Raw genomic sequence first — 17022 nt, 5'->3', positions numbered from 1 at the left:
AAATGTAATAATAATAACAAATTAAAAGAGAACTCATGAGAGAAGAACACTTTCAGGCTTTGCCTTCTCCCACATTTGCTACTTGGGAGCCTGTCCAGCCAACACTATTTTGAAGGACAGTGTTCGTGTGCCCTATGATACCTTTTTGACTTTTTGTCTCTCATAGCTAATAGTGCTTGGTGGCTTCTATAGACCAACCTTCTGCCTAACCTGCTTCCCCATATCTGATTTATAAAATCTAGATTTTATTATTTTTTTAAAGTTTGATATCAGGCAGCAAAGAGCTACGGCTTAATTGTAATATCACAGAATGATGATTACTGCTTTTTGTTTTTCATTTATTTGTTCCCTCTTTTCCCTTTTTTCTTTTTCTTTTCTTTTCTTTTTTTTACAGATTGTGTTATTTATTTTTATTTATGATTTTTATTTCATTTTTAATTAACAAATAATACTTGCTTATATTTATAGGGTGCAATGTGATGTGTTGATACATGTATATGTTGCAGATTGATCAAACCAGACTAATAAACATATCTATCACCTCACATATTTATCATTTCTTTGTGGTGAGAACACTTAAAATTACTCTTTTAGGGATTTTGAAGTAATTCAGTATATTATTATGAGCTATGATTACTATACTATGCAGTGGATGACCAGACCTTATTCCTCTTGTCTAATTGAAATTTTGTACCCTTTCTCCAACATCTCTCCATTCCTCCCCTTTGTTTCCACTCCTCCAGGCTCTGTACCACTATTCTACTCTCTACTTCTATACGTTTGACTTTTTTATATTTCATGTATAAGTGAGATCATGTGGTATTTGTCTCTCTGCACCCATCATTTCACTTGGCATGTGTCCTTCGGGCTCATCCATGTTGTTGCAAATGATAGAATTTCCTGTTTTTTAAAGCTGAATGGTAATCCATTGTGTATGTATGTATATATGTATATGTGTATGTGTATATATAAAATATATATGTGTGTGTGTGTGTGTGTATGTGTGTGTAACTCCATCAGTGGGCACTGTGGTTGTTCCCATATCTTGGCTCTCGTGAATAATGCTGCACTGAACATAGGGGTGTAGACAGACATCTCTTTGATGTACTGATTTAAGTTCCTTTGGATATACCCAGAAGTGAGATGGCTGGATTGTATGGTAATTCTATTTTTAAGTTTTTGAGGAAACTTCATACTGTTTTCCAACATAGCTGTGCTAATTTACTTTCCCACCAATGGTGTTCAGGGTTCCAGATCCTCACCAGCACTTGCTGTCATTCATCTTTTTGATAATAACCATTCTAACAAGTGTGAAGTGGTATCTCATGTGGTTTTATTTTGCATGTCTCTGATGATTAGAGATGTTGAACATTATATTTTTTGTGTGTATCTGTTGTCCATTTGTATATCTTCTTTTCAGAAATGCCTATTTAGGCCATTTGCCCATTTTTATAGGGTTGTTTGTTTTCTTGTTACTGTGTAGTTTGTGTTCCTTGTATATTTTGGATATTAGCCCCTTGTCTGATGTATGATTTGCAAATATTTTCTCCCAATTTGTGGGTTGTCTCTTTGCTCTGTGAATTGTTTCTTTTGCTATGTGGAAGCCTTTTAGTTTGGTGGAATCCTATTGTCTATTTTTGCTTTGTTTGTCTGTGCTATTGGGGTCATATTTAAGAAATCACTTCCCAAACTAATGTCATGAAGCTTTTTCCTTATGTTTTTGTCTCATAACTTTACAGTTTCAGGTCTTATGCTTAGGTTCAGTTGATTCTTATATAAGGGATCAATTCTCATTCTTCCACATGTGGATATTTAGTTTTCCCAACACCATTTATTGAAGAAACTGTCCTTTCCCCATTGCGTGTTTTTGGTACCTCTGTCAAAAATCAATTGACTAGAGGTGTCTGAGTTTATGTTTGGCCTTTTGTTGGGAAAGCTTCACCATTGGCAAGGACCCATGTGGCCACAATAAAATGTAACAAGCAGATTTAATGAGAGAGAGAGAGAGAGAGAGAGTGAGCAAGCTCATAGAGATAATTCAGCAAGACAGTGTTTCCCAAAACATAGTCTGTAGCACTTCAGTCTCTTGAGATGTTTAGAGAAGAAAAGTTTAATGGTCATCTAAATTTATGAAGCGCTTGTACTAGTTTTTCTTCTAACAGTTCACAATGCATATTGAAATATTAAAGAATCTGAGAAATCTTGCATCCACGGAAATATTTTCATTTTATTTAACTCAACATTTTCTAAGCACTTTGGCTATGAATTTCCTGCCTCCTCCATGTCCTTGTTCACACCACAGCACTTGCTAACACACTACGGGATATATTTTGGGAAATGCTGCAACCAAGTTTCCCTTTCTGGCTTTAGAGCCCTGGAATCTTGATAGTAATTGTGAGGCAAGTTACATTTAGTCTGGATTTGGTAATAAAGAATACTGAGAGCAGCTTTCACTCAAATGTTTATAAAAATCTTAAAAGTAATTTGTTTATGATCACAGAGACTATAATCTGAATCCAGCACTATCCATGCCTTCTTAACTAAGGAGCTGGAATTTTCCTTTTCCAGGATGACTTAGAAACATGACTGATATTCTGATGGAGACATTTCCATTCTTCTTCTGTGCCATCTCTCCTGGGATACCCAGATGTCTACTTCTTATATTAGGGCTGTAGTTAATAATTTAATATTGATTTTTGTAACCTATTTTGTAACCTAAAAAAATTCCCTACCGGAATTTTTTTCCAGTAAGCTTCTTTTAAGAGGGTATTTTCTATTCTCTAGTGGTTATTTTATTTTTGCTGTTTTGAAAACCGTTTTTATTTAAGTCTAATTTCATTTAATTGTCAGAAAATGTGATTTGTATAATTTCTGCTTTTTTGGGGGGAAGAATCTAATGAGTTTTTAATAGCTGTATATATGATTAATTATTGCTACATTTCCATGAATATTTGAGAAAAAATTTTTCTCTGGAAAGACAAAATTTGACATATGTATACAAAAACAATATTGTTCAAATACCTTATATTATTATTTTATGCAGTTGATTTATTCAAGACCCAGGTGCTATCTTAAAATCTCCCACTCTGAGAATAATTTTTTTCTCTTTCTGTTGTTTTTTGTGTTATATAGTCTAATCCCATATTATTTGATTCTTAAGATTTATGAGTTTTATATGTTCATTGTGAATTTTGCCCTTTATCAAAATAAGATTTTAAAATCCCATTTAATGCACTTGATCTTGAATATGGCTTCATTGTATATTACTATTGCCATGCCTGCCTTAATTTATGTTTGCTTATGCTTTTAGTTTCAATATTTCTCCTTTAAAATGTTTGAACAGAGGCAAACAAAATAAAGAGATAATATAAGAGCATTTCTCATACACATAATTTTTTTTCCTTTCTCTTTAAAAGTACCTCTTATATACAACATGCTGTGGGATTTTAAAAAGTAATCCAAGTTTTTGTCATTATTAAGGCTGATTAGCCTGTTTATACTTAAACAGTTTTTACTGTTACTTGTCATTTTGGTTTCATGCTATTTTCCATGCTTCACTGCTGTTGTCTCTCTTTCTTTTTTCTTATGCAATGTGGACCATCATTTCTTTCATTTTTTTCACCCTCAGAGTTTATAATTTTACTAGTGCTTTCTTTTTTACTGCTTAAAAAGAGTATATTTGAACTTATACTTCTCCATTAACAATAACAGCTAACATTTATTGTTTCCTACATAACAGATGCTCTTCACATACATTATACGACTAAATTATAGCAACCACTGCATGAGATAGGTAATGATATTTTTATGTGCCTTTTAAAGATGAGAAAACTAAGTCACAATGAGGTTAAATAAAAAATTTACATCAGTTTTTTCAGAATCCACACAACCAGAATGTAAACCCAGATTTCCTGCATTCCTTGGCTCATGGTACCTCCCTCCACCTTCAAAGCCAAAAATGGCATGCCTCTTACCTCTTTTTCCATTACATCCCATCTCGTTCTTTGAATCTGACTTCTTATCTCCTTCTTTCACTTAAAAGGACCTTTGTCATTACCCTGCACCCAACCTGATGATCTGGGATAGTCTCCCCATCTTAAATTTCCTAATCACATCTTCAAAGTTCCTTTACTATGTAAAATAACATCTTCACAGGTTGGAGGGATTAGAATATGGGCATCTTTGGAGGGCCATTATTCTGCCTACCACACCAACATAAGCAATAAACTCAACTCTGTTTTAGAGACCCATTGTTCTAGTGATATTCTAGAGAGTTTGCATTTGGCACAATACTAAGTACTGCCTTTCAATTTTCAAGAATTAAATAATATTTCTATATCTATGTGAGTTGAAAACATTAACATTTTGTTCCACCTTTTTCCTCCCTTGTACATCTCTTTTAAAGTTCATTTTAGAGCTAGGTGATGACATCAAAATTTTATAATGTGTATTGTCTTCCTAAAGAATGATTTTTTAGTGTTTATGTTAATATAGTAACCATATTTTTATGTAGTCATTTAGATGTAAGCTTGTTTAACTGGATTTTATTATAGTCTTTTTATATTGCTTTTCTGTTTGATTTGGGGGCAGCTGAAGTGTGTCTTCAAGTCCTTCTTTTCTTTCTTTTTTTTTCTTTTTTTTAAGACAGGGTCTTGCTTTGTCACCCAGGATGGAGTGCAGTGACTTGATCTGGGCTCACTGCAGCCTTGACCTCCCAGGCTCAAGTGATCCTCCCACCTCAGCCTCCCAAGTAACTGGGACCACAGGTGTGCACCACCATGCCCGTCAATTTTTATGTATTTTTGGTAGAGATGGGGTCTCACCATGTTACTCAGGCTGGTCTTGAACTCCTGAGCTCAAGCAATCCACCCGCCTCGGCCTCCCAGAGTGCTGGGATTACAGGTGTGAACCACTGCACCTGGGCCAAGACCTTATTTTCAATAAAGATAAGGTGATATTTTGTCTGAGCTCCTGTATGTTTGAGCATGTATGCTACATTTGCTGATGAGCAAAAACTTGGTTGGATATAGGTTTATTAGATTATAATCCCTTCTACTTTCAAGCTTTAAGCAGTACTCATTTCCTCTAGCATGTAGTGTTGCAGAATAAATATGAGCCAAGAATGATTTTTTTGTATATATATATATGTACAATGGGTTTATTCATACACACACACAAACACACACACACACACACACACAGACACCACACAGAGACACATACATGTTTAAAAATAATCTTCAGTGTAGGGTACAAGTGTCATTCTATGCAACAATGAGCAGTGAGTTAAGATTGGCAATCAAACACACAGGTTAGGCTTTATCCAGAACTAAGTTTACTATCCATAAGAAAGAATACAGAGAGGGCAACAAAACAGCACACATAGAAAGGGCTTAGTGAGAGTCTTTGGACTCCCAGGTATAGCTTACTTTGTCCTAGTAACTCCTCACTATGGAATTATATGGTCATGAGAGATTAGGTTGAGTGGAACATAACCATCTCAGCCTAGGAATACTATCAGCCTTGGGCTTCCTTCAGATTTCATGATTAGCTAGTTGTTTAGGTTGTGTGTGTGTGTTTGTGTATGTGTAGTTAGTCATCTTGTATTCTCAGGGGTATGTGGCTCCTTCCGAATCTCCAATGCAGTTGCATCTCATCAATACCTGATCCTCGTTCCTTGAGGGACAATCATAACAATTAAGTACAAAGATTTGATTAGATACACGGGCCTCTGCTGGATTCTCATTTATCTTGAATCTTGTATAAACATGCTTCTTATAATTCCTTTACTTAGTATTGTGTCAAGTCCTGGCTCTCTGGAACATCACAAGAACAACCTGTTTCTAAGACACAGTTGGGTTTATTGCTCATGTTAGCATGGTAGGCAGAATAATGGACCTCCAAAATTCCATATCCCAATCCTGTGAAGATGTTACTTTACATGGTAAGGGTACTTTGAAGATGTGATTAGGGACTTTGAGATGGGGAGATTATCCTTGATTATCGGATTGGGTGCAGGGTAATCACAAGGGTCCTTATAAGTAAAAGAATGAGACAAAAGAATCAGAGCCAGAGAAAAAGATGGGACTTAATGGAAGCAGAAGTCAGTAATGCAATTTTTGGCTTTGAAGGTGGAGGGAGGTACCATGAGTGAAGGAATGCAGGTGACCTCTAGAAGCTGGAAAAGACACAGGAAGAGATATTGTATAAAGCTTCCAAAAGGAATGCAGCCCAGCTGACACCTTGAATTTTGCCCAGTGGGACCCATTTTAGACTACTGGCCTTCAGAACCATAAGAAAATAAATTTGTGTTGTCTTAACGTACAAAATTTTTGGTGATTCCAGCAGTAGTAGGAAACAAATTTACTAAAGGAGAAAGAATGGGACAGAATCTTACTAGTGTCTCAAAGGGCAGAGGGCAAGGTGGGGATATTTACTGATACCTTAAAGCCTGGCTTAAAGGCAGATATTTATTTAATGTAGGGGGGATTGATTAGGATTGGGTAAGGATCATGAAGTAATGGTTTAAGATTGGTGGACACTGTAAGGTAAGGATTTTGAAAAGAGGTGAGAAGAGGGATTCGAAGAATCTTGGCTCAAAGATGGGTTGATGCTTTCTATTGAAGAGTTGATGGGATATTCCTGAAATGAAAAATATATTTATTTGTAATTTCTGTCTTCCCATAGCAGTAAAGTTATGCTGGGGAATAATAGGGGAAGGCTGGGGAATAATAAAGTCATGTTAATGTAGACGGTAAGCTATGTGTAGGTAAATGATTTTGGTTCTCAGTTTTAAGGAGAATATGACTCAAGGTCAAATTTTCAGGTGTCCCCGAGGCTAGAGAAAGGCCATAGAATTATCTGGTAATCTTTTCTTTTCTTGTCTCTTTTTCTTTTTCCTTACAAGTCAACTATTTCAGTAGAGTACAAATAGGTTTTAGTCTACTCCTATTCAGATGTTGGGATTTGTACTTACTTTAGGACATTCTTGTTCCCTTGTGTAATAGTTGTCTATTGCTTCAGTAACAAATTATTAAAAATGTAGTAGCTTCAACAGGAACAGGTCCTTTTTAAAAAAAAAAAAAAATTGTACAGCTTTTTAGGTTAGAAGTTTGACATGAATCCCACTGGGCAAAGACCAGGATTTTGGGGTTGCATTTCTTCTGGAGGCTCTGCGGGCAGAATGCGTTTCCTTTCCTTTTCCAGATTCTAGAGGCCACCTGCATTCCTTGGCTGATGATGCCTTTCTCCGTCTTCAAAGCCAGCAAGGGAAGACTGAGGTCTTACGGGGCCAGCAATGGTTCTCTGCAGCCAGGAAAGGGTCTCTGTTTTTAATCATGTTGTGATTAGATTGGCCCTAACTGGATAGTGCAGGATGACCTCCCCATTTCAAGTGGACCCTTAATCTAAGCATATCTGCAAAGTCGCTTTCACCATGTAAGGTATCCTACCAAAGGTTCTGAAGGTGAAAACATGAACATCTTTGGGGGCCACTATTCTTACCATCTGTAGTAAATTCTTTCCACATGTAAATACTTCCTCTACCTTTTGAAGACACTACTTCCCTTTCCATATATTTTACATATTTGTCAATATTTTTACATATTCATTTTATTAAAAAATTCATAAGTTTTTTTGTTTCATTTACCTACCAGGCTAGTTATTTGTCAAGAAACAAGGTGGGTGTTTTCTCCTTGGACCTCTTACTACCTGTTTGATTGTGGAAAAAACTTTCTAAATTTTAAGCTGGGAGGATAATTTTTGGGCAGTGGTATTCTTGTGCTGCAGAGGGGCAGTGTTTCCTCTGGTTACTGAAGTCTCCACTGTCGGGGGATGCAGTGCGGGTGGGGGAAAATCTCTTAGCCTCTTTATGACTGGTGCCCCTGTTTCGATTAGGGAGAATTTCTTCAGAATTCTTAAAGATTGTTAACCAGGGGCTGGACGTGGTGGCTCATGCCTGTAATCCCAGCACTTTGGGAGGCCAAGCGGGGCAGATCACCTGAGGTCAGGAGTTTGAGACCAGCCTGGCCAATACGGCAAAACCCCCTCCTCTACTAAAAATACAAAAATTAACTGGGTGTGGTAGTGGGTGCCTGTAATCCCAGCTACTCGGGAGCTGAGGCAGGAGAATCGCTTGAACCTGGGAGGTGGAGGTTGCAATGATCCGAGATCACACCACTGCACTCCAGCCTGGGCAACACAGTGAGACTGTCTCAAAAAAAAAAAAGATTGTTAACCAGGTGTCCTAATTTCAATGGCTATTCCATTTTTGTATTTGTTTTTTAAATGAGTATTGAAATGGGGAGGTATGGTAGGAAAATTTGTTGCTCTTTGTTACTTGTTCTTTTAGCTTAGCAGTCCACCTGGATTAATCACGTCTATTATTTTGTCAATGTGCTCACAATTCTCCCTATTACTTGGCCCTGTGATACTATGTGCTGTTGAAGTTTTCTATCTCATTCTCTCCAGTGTTCTGGATGTGTTCTATTTTCATGATAACCACATTTTTTTTTAATTTTTTATTTTAAAGAAAGCATGCTTAGATTTGTCTCTTTTCTTTTTACATTGATTGCTATTTTTTTATTTGTACAAATTTATGGTTACATGTGAAGTTTTGTTACATGCATAGATTGAGTAAAGTTGGTCAAGCCAGCACTTTCAGGGTATCCATCACCCAAATAACGTACATTGTAACCGTTAACACATTTCTCATGATCCTCCTCCACCCCCTCCCTGACCCTTCTGAGTTTCCATTTTCTATCATTTCCTTGTATGCCACAGTGATAGGAAGAGGACTTTATGCCCCTGCCTGCCTCCCTCTTGCTTTCAGTGCAACTTGAAAACAGATCTTCTATTATGCCAAAACATGCAGGTAGGATGCTTCCTGCTCAGTCTCACTGAGCTTCTCCTAGACAGTAGAAATAGCCCCCTTTTAATTACTCAAGGCCCAATACATAAAGGACAGATTAGATTAACAACAATACTTTTAAACTATATGTAAGCCGTTGTTGTTTTCTATTACTGTTGTTATAAAAAACATTGATAATATACATGCCTGCTTTATTTCTGCTCCAGACTCATCTTGACATCCTGGAAAAGAGTGTCAACCTCAAAGAGGTCTACTTCCGGCAAGATGTTCTCTGCCAGACGTTGGGAGGGAATCCGTGTCCCTTGGTGACCATCACGGCCATGCCTGAGTCCAACAGTGATGAGCATCTAGAGCAGTTCCGTGAGTAAAATGGGATCCTCTTCATGGAAGATTTGACTAAGGGTGTCCTTTATAGTCTTGGAAGCATTCTGTCTCTTTTAGATCAAAATCTCCATAAAGGGTTGGAGACTGTCTGTCTTTGTAGAAGTACACCCCCGACTTTTATTGGTGTGACACATAGGTTAAACATTAATGTTGCTCTGTTGTTAAAGAGAGAGAAAATGAAATGAATTCGAACTGTCAGGGAGATGAAATGACAGTTTGCTAATGATGGTCACTTCCTCTCTTAAAATAGAACCAGGACTCTGAATCATATTTGCCAACTTCTAATCCAGGGACTTTTCTCACTGTGCTCACTGCTGTTATGTGACTCTCATTCAGTCAAAGTTTGGAAAGAAAGAAAGTTGAGTTTTTAAGCCCTGGCTAAAGAATCCCCTTGATGACCTGAATACCATTTGTATCTGCAGGTATTTGTATCTGAAGATGTGGACAGGCTCTAGCTAAGAACTTTGAAACAAAGTTGAAGCCAAACTCATGCACACACATGCAGACACACACAAATATACACATACGGACACATACACAAACACATAGACACACGTAGACACAGACATGTACACAGACACACACACGCACATGCATGTCTTTAAATGTTGGGCTCCTGTGCTAAGTGCATATGTGTGACTGACCTGTTACCAACTATCTTTTGAAAATGACTTCTAACATCGTTTCAGAACTTAGGTAGGAAAAAAAAAAAAAGAAACAAAACCAAAAACAAACCCAAAGAATGAAGAATGTTTTGTGATACAGAGAAGTTTTGAAGATTAAAGAAGAGACTGGGCACCCAGCTTAATTTATCCCCAGAAGATACAGCCTTCCCTGATGAAGATACAGCCTTCCCTGGTGAATATACAGCCTTCCCTGAGGAAGATACAGCCTTCCCTGGTGAAAATACAGCCTTCCCTGAGGAAGATACAGCCTTCCTGGTGAAGATACAGCCTTCTCTGAGGAAGATACAGCCTTCCCTGATGAAGATACAGCCTTCCCTGATGAAGATACAGCCTTTCCTGGTGAAGATACAGCCTTCCTGGTGAAGATACAGCCTTCCCTGATGAATTGCTAGCCTCATTCAGGTGACTCTTTGGTGGATCAGAATTATAATTCTCACACCCCATCAGCATCTGACAATGGATACTCAACCACCTGGCAAATCAACAACTGATTAATCTATCTGGATTAATGAGGCCCTAAAATGCTTTAATGAATAATAAGGGATTTTCCAAAAATTATTTTCTGTATTTTATGCATTTAAGAGCAATTTCCATAACAGTCATAGGGTCCCCACCTCGGCAGATGAGCAGTGCTTGGGAGCTGGAAACAGCAGTCCTCCCAGGGTAACTTTCATTGAACCATTATTTGCTTAAGAAAGTGGATGTGTGTAAGTCTGAGCTTCTTTTTCTACAAAAGAGGTGAGCAGAACTCTGATGTATCATTATGACATAGAAGTGCCTCCGTTTTTGTATTTTGTGCTGACATTGGTGTTTTTGTTGCTATTATAAATATGGAGAGTATTCTTACTTTAAGAAGAGGACTTGAAACATGCAAAGGCCCTTAAATAATCTGGCACTCCAACAAATAGTTCTGTTGAAAAAAGAGAGAGAAAGAGAAAAAATATCTCTTAGTACACCCTTATATGAATCATAAGAGGCTGGTTTCTGCTTGCTCTGTAAGATGGGTTATAGTAAGTGTACACTCTTATGATCATAACAGGTTTTTTTCTTTTAAACACGTGCTAACATATCCGATGTTAATCTCAAGAAGTATCAGATAAATGCTATGCATTTTCTTTTTGTCACTTGCAAATGACAGTCATTAAGCTAGATCCTGAGGAAACCAGACTTTGACCTAGAGGAAAGGGCTAGTTAGGGCCATCTTGTGTCACCTATACCTTTGCAGAGGTCTCCTGCTTAGAAGGGCCATGAACTCTGCTTAATGCTTTTCTGTCACTATCTTTATAAAATTCTTTATAAAGTTTTGAACAAGGGGCCTTACCTTTCCATTTTTCGCTGGGCCCTGCAAATTGCATAGCTGGTCCTGGATGTGATCTAAGGTCATAAAGGTAGAAAGTGGCAAAGGCCGGTGCCTTTCTGATACTACTCTTCTCTCTTTCCACATTATGCAAGAAGAGTTTTAAGTTTTATCCTATTTTTCCCACTCACTGAAAATATTATTTGTATGGATTATGTAGCTGATTGGTATCTTTCATCATGGGGATTAATTTCTGGACCCCTTATTTTGCAGATGGGGTAAGTGGAGCTCAGAAAGGTTAAACACTATGATCAGTAGAGGTGACAGATTTCCAACATTGTTATTCTGATTCCAGAGTCCACACACAAAACAAATGTGCTGACTCCTTCATTATACACATGTTCAGCATCAACATTTTGGCTTCACTCTTGGAGCCATAACTTCCTCTCTTCCTCATTCTGTCCTCAAATTATTAGACACTAGCTGAGTTGTTAAAGTGTTATGCCCAGACCGTTTATTCCCCGAAGAAGACCACCAGAGTCCAGAGTCAAAGCTAAGCAGCAAGGATCTTTATTACAGGTTCGAACCTGGAACTCTCCCTCGCTCGAGAAACGAGACGGGCAGGAGAGCTCCCCCACTGAGCTCCGAACAATGTTATATAGTCTAAGAAAAGTGGGCATAGAGTTATTATACAAATCAGATATATGATTGGCTAGTGTTTGAACAAGGCGATTTGGCTAACTATGATTGGTTCCCGCCATTTCTGATATTTTGGTTCAAACTTTGAGGCGGGAGAGCAGGTTTATGGCAGCAAGAGTTTATCTTACTTAAACACGTCTTGTGACCTTGCCTCAGAACTTACAAAATCTCTGGTATGTGCAAAACAAAATCTCTGGTACGTGCAGAAAACCAGGTACTCACAGAACTTACGAAATCTCTGGTATGTGCAAAGATTAGAGAGTAGAACAAGGGTGTAGCAGGTGGGGGGCAGGTACACATCTATCTTTGTGTCCTTTCAAAAGCATTTATGCTAAATTGACCACAAGTAAGTGTATTACTCTCTTCTTGCTCACAACGAATTTTATGTTCCTTTCCTAACCCAATGGAAGCATTTTCATGGTGGATGCTTCAGATACTGTGGCAGGAAGGGAGAAAGAACACTCTTTCTGCCTGAAGGCCTTTCTTCAGACCCGTCAGATCCCAGCACAGAGCTGAGACTGCATGACCTGAGCCACAGTGCTGGGGCACAGTTTCAGCAGGGTTACATAATAAAAAAGTGTACAAGGTAGGGGTGTGTGTGTGTGTGTGTGTGTAGTTATATAAAGTTACTTTATATATATAACTATATATAGACTATATATAGTATCTATATACAGTAACTATATATATGAATATATTCTTATATATATATGAATATATAAACACATGCCATTGCTGTGTTTCCAAAAGAAAAATTAAAAAAAAAATACTCAGCCCAGTATAAATACTACCTACCCTTCAAAGTGCAACTAACCATGCCTGTAAATCAGAAATGGAACTACTTAATTTCCTTTGAACTACAAAATGTGATGTATTGATTTAGAAGGAGAAAACAGCAAATGAGCCTGCAGCTCAAGATTCTCCTGCCTCCAGGCCTCCCTTCAGGTGAGATTAAATTGTTTTACCTGCTTCCTGCCTCTCAGGGACTAAGGTAGCTTCAGTGTGGGATTGTATTTAGTTGCAATTTAGATAGTTTCTGGTTCAGTAGCTGCCACTAACCCCTCATAAGGAGGTATGAGTGGAAAGAAAGGTTTTCTCTCCATTGTGTGGGATTATTACTTGAGTCTTACTTTACCATCCCAGGAAATAAGACCATGGCTATGGAACTCTGGGGGAACTCCCCTCTCAAGGCTGGTTGCCTTGATGATCTGGTCTAAAGTCCTGGACCTGAATATTATTGAGGACAACTTATTGATTACTTTTAGTTCCTCCCAGTGTCTGAGCTCCAGAAAGTCTTCCAAAAGTATTGGTTTGATTTATTTTTCAAAAGCATTTTCTTTTTAAAAAGTTATATTCCTGGAAACATTTAGCCTTACCTTCTTGATAATATATTTTCAGTTGAGTCGTCACCAGATTTGCCAGCTGTGTACTTTATCACTATTTGGAGAATTGAGGACAGTCCCTTCTTGAAATGCTCCCAATAAAGAAGACTTACTACCTTACACCTTGATATTTGAGCCCTCAGAGCCAAACTGCTGGCAGGTCTTCAAGAGCAAAATCACTCTCTGCCCTTTTCAGTGGGACGGTGAACAGGGAAGTTCTCTGGGAGATTGTCACTGAAGTCATTGTGGAAGAGGAGGGCTTAAGGAGAAATTGACGATAGCAGGGAACCTTTACAAAAGGATCTACACCTCAGTCTAGCATCAGGGACTCTCAGTGATGAATAGGCATTGGGCAGTTAGAAAGTCCAGGCCCTTCCTAACTAGTAGGATTTGGGATGTTAAAGGAACCCAGGTAGGGCATTTGGATTTTGCACAGCAGAACGGGAGTGAGGAGGAACACACAGAATCCAATAAAATGGAACAGGGGCTCCAACAGATTGGAGCAGAAGACATTCCATAAGCAGTTTGGGGATAGGCTTGGTAGGCACGATCAGTCCAGGAAATTCTTTGCAGTGCCTTCTGAGCCTAGTCTCCATTGGTTAATGGTGGTCTGGCATAATTCCACTTAGCCTACTTAAATCCTTTAACACATTATATGTGAATAGGTACTTTGATTAGCATACCCTTTGAATATGCAACTTCCGGGTAGATTTGAGAAGTTTTGTATCTTTAGTTTGTATACTATTCCGGAATGAGATGTGTGGGTGGGTGGTGTGGTATCTCCTTTCTTGAATTTGAACTGGGAGAAGATGCAGAATTTGAGTAGAACTAGAGAGCAATTCAGAATAAAGAGTCTTGGGGGGTCATTATTTATCTAATCCCGGAAAGAAGAATTTTCCCAGACTCAGCCATTTCCCAAAAACCATGCCTGCTTTCTGCTGCTTCTCACACAGATTGAGTTGCCTTTGTGTGGAAATTCCTCTTACTAATGAGCTCTTGGCCTTCCTATACTTGTTGTCTTACCTCCATTTTGCATATGGAGTCCGTCAAACATATTTCCAGATACCCCTCTTTAGACTTTGGTTTTACTGGACTATTACCCAGAAATGCATACAACCAGAACACACTGCTTGGTGAAGGCTGCTATCACTTTGTCAACTTCTCCATTTTCTCCACATTTCTCTCACAACCTCACATTCTAAATGACCATTTTAGCCCAGAGAAAGTCGAGTCCCATTTTGGTTTGGAGAGCTACATCTCTGATAGAAGCTTCATTTTTCTTAGAAACTTTATTGCCAAATTGGACATCTCTACATTCAGAACCTGTAACAGCATTGTCTTGACTGTACTCACGAATGATCTGAGAAAAGGAACGAATTTGTGGGAATTTTCTGAGGGAAAATGTCATTCTCCTATTAGAAACTCTCATTCTCTAAATGAATAGTCACGGACTGATTTACTAGTGAGAAGTTAAGAAACAACAAAGGGGGTCGATATGCTATTTTTTGCAATCTGAGACACCGCCATCCTGCATTTATTATAACCTAAAAGAGCAGAGCGTAACCTTTATATGTCTCTGGAGGTGAGATAATCTCACTCCCCTGCCACAGTCTCCTATGGCTCACACACTGTTCTTTCCAGGGGGCCTGAGGTGGGGGAAAGCAAGAGGCTGCTTTTGCAGTTGTTAAAGAATACCTTTCTTTTTCTTTTTCTTAAAAATATTCTTACAAAAGCAATGTTCTATTCAGCCTGCCATTATGCTAAAAGCTTTTCCTTGGAAGACAATAGCTGTTCTCAGAAAAAAGATTTACATGGGGTCCCGAGGGTGTAATGAGCTACCACGTGGCACCTGCCTCAGGTTGGGCATTGTCACTTGTAAGTGGTTTTAAATTAGAAAGGAGTGGAAAAATACACAGTTACAGAATTCCCCTTTTGGCTTCTTTGCAAATCATTTTCCACTCTCTCTGGCCTTTGTCTTTCTGAGCCTCCTGATCAGGTGTGAAGAACAGAGCTTTCCACTGGGGAGAGCTGGAAGTGACAACAGTGGTTGGTCCCAGGAAAACAGAAACTCAGGTGAACTGCAAAACTCTCAACTCTGGACAGTTCTGTTTTTGTACCTCCAAGAGGCATGTGGGGACAAGTATCACTATGGGATTACTGAATTTTAGAGCTTAACAATCCATAAAGACTATCGAGTCCTGATGTCTCAATTGCTGGTGAGAGATTGGGCTGAGGGACTTGAGCTGAACTATCTAGGTAACCTGTCTAGTTGGTGGCAGAGGTAGTTCTAGACCTCAGCCTCTTGTCTCTTGGCAATCTTTTTTTTTTTTTTTTCCTGGAAAGTGATGCTTTTGACAAATAGTACAGTTTAAAAAAATTAGATACAAAAGCATAATGACTTCTCTCCATGGAAATCTTTAATAAAAGGAGTTAGAGAAACTGAACTGTGCCCTTTTCTTGCCTTTTCTTACCTTGGGATTTCCATGTTTTCAGGCAACTAGGGCTGAAGATATTAGGAATACATAGATAAGTATTATTTAGTCTTTGTCATTGAGGTACTCATAATCTACAGAGTGTGCGTGTGTGTGTGTGTGTGTGTCATGTTAAACAGGTCATTATAATACAGAAAGTTTTAACAGAACAGGGGTGAAACTAAGTTCAGCGGAAGCACAGAGAAGAGAGGATGTATCTTCATGGTGAAATCAAAGGGGGACTTTTACTCACCATGGCCACCTGTATAAACTCCACGTGCTTGGTGGTCTTGTATTGACACAGCTTTGCTTTCAAAGAAAGCTCAGTTGGCAATCCAAAAACTATTTGAATAACAGTTTGACTCTTTCTTGAGAATACATGGAAAGTAAAATATATAAAACACATCAAAACCATCTTAAATTTGTTTTTCTTCATTTTTCTCACTGTTGTTGATCTGCCTGCACATAAATAGTGACTCACCATAATCTTACCCTCTTCAGACACAAACCCTCAAACTGTATGACATCAAGAATGGTTGAATATCTCCTTTCTGCTTTCCACTTTGGCCAAGTTACTCTAATAATAAGAGGGCAGGAATCCTTCCTCCTTCCAAGGCTGGTTGAAGTGGGTGGGAAAGACTGTGAAACCTTAAAGGTAGTTGAATAGCTTGGCTTACACCCTATCATGTAAATATTTTATTCTTATACAGTTTTACATAATATCATTTGGTCCTTATAATTACCTTATGAATTAAGAACGACAATAATTGTTACACCTGTTTTATGGATGATAAAAATTGAGATTCAGTGTCAATGCCATTGATTTACACTTTGAAGTCAGACTTCTATATTCAGAGAAATGGGAACAATGTCTTTTCAAGTAGAAACATAGCATATGCAGAGACAAGGAGACCTGGATATGGCGCTTTGAAAATCTCAGGGTGACAGGGTGTGGTGGCTAACGCCTGCAATCCCAGCACTTTGGGAGGCCGAGGTGGGTGGATCATTTGAGGTTAGGAGTTCAAGACCAGCCTGGCCAACATGGTGAAACCCCGTCTCTACTAAAAATACAAAAAAAAAATGAGCCGGGTGTGGTGGCGTGTGCCTGTACTCCCAGTTACTCAGGAGGCTGAGGTAGGAGAATTGCTTGAACCCAGGAGGTGGAGGTTACAGTGAGCCAAGATTGTGCCACTGCACTCCAGCCCGGGTGACAGAGTGGGACCCTGTCTCAAAA

The 17022-nt window shown here is 38.5% G+C and overlaps 1 protein-coding gene across 1 annotated transcript in view; it reads left to right on the top strand.

Moving 5' to 3' along the window:
- Window positions 1–17022, top strand: part of LOC105539021 (cytosolic carboxypeptidase 4-like) — a 454095-nt gene that overhangs the window by 53805 nt on the left and 383268 nt on the right. Inside the window, 1 exon segment of the mRNA XM_011979129.1 lies at window positions 9076–9229. Within this exon segment, the coding sequence (XP_011834519.1) occupies window positions 9076–9229 (154 nt within the window).

This window comes from Mandrillus leucophaeus, unplaced genomic scaffold (assembly GCF_000951045.1).
Source record: "Mandrillus leucophaeus isolate KB7577 unplaced genomic scaffold, Mleu.le_1.0 Scaffold1037, whole genome shotgun sequence".
NCBI lineage: Eukaryota > Metazoa > Chordata > Mammalia > Primates > Cercopithecidae > Mandrillus > Mandrillus leucophaeus.
This window is presented reverse-complemented; position numbering and strand designations above follow the sequence as displayed.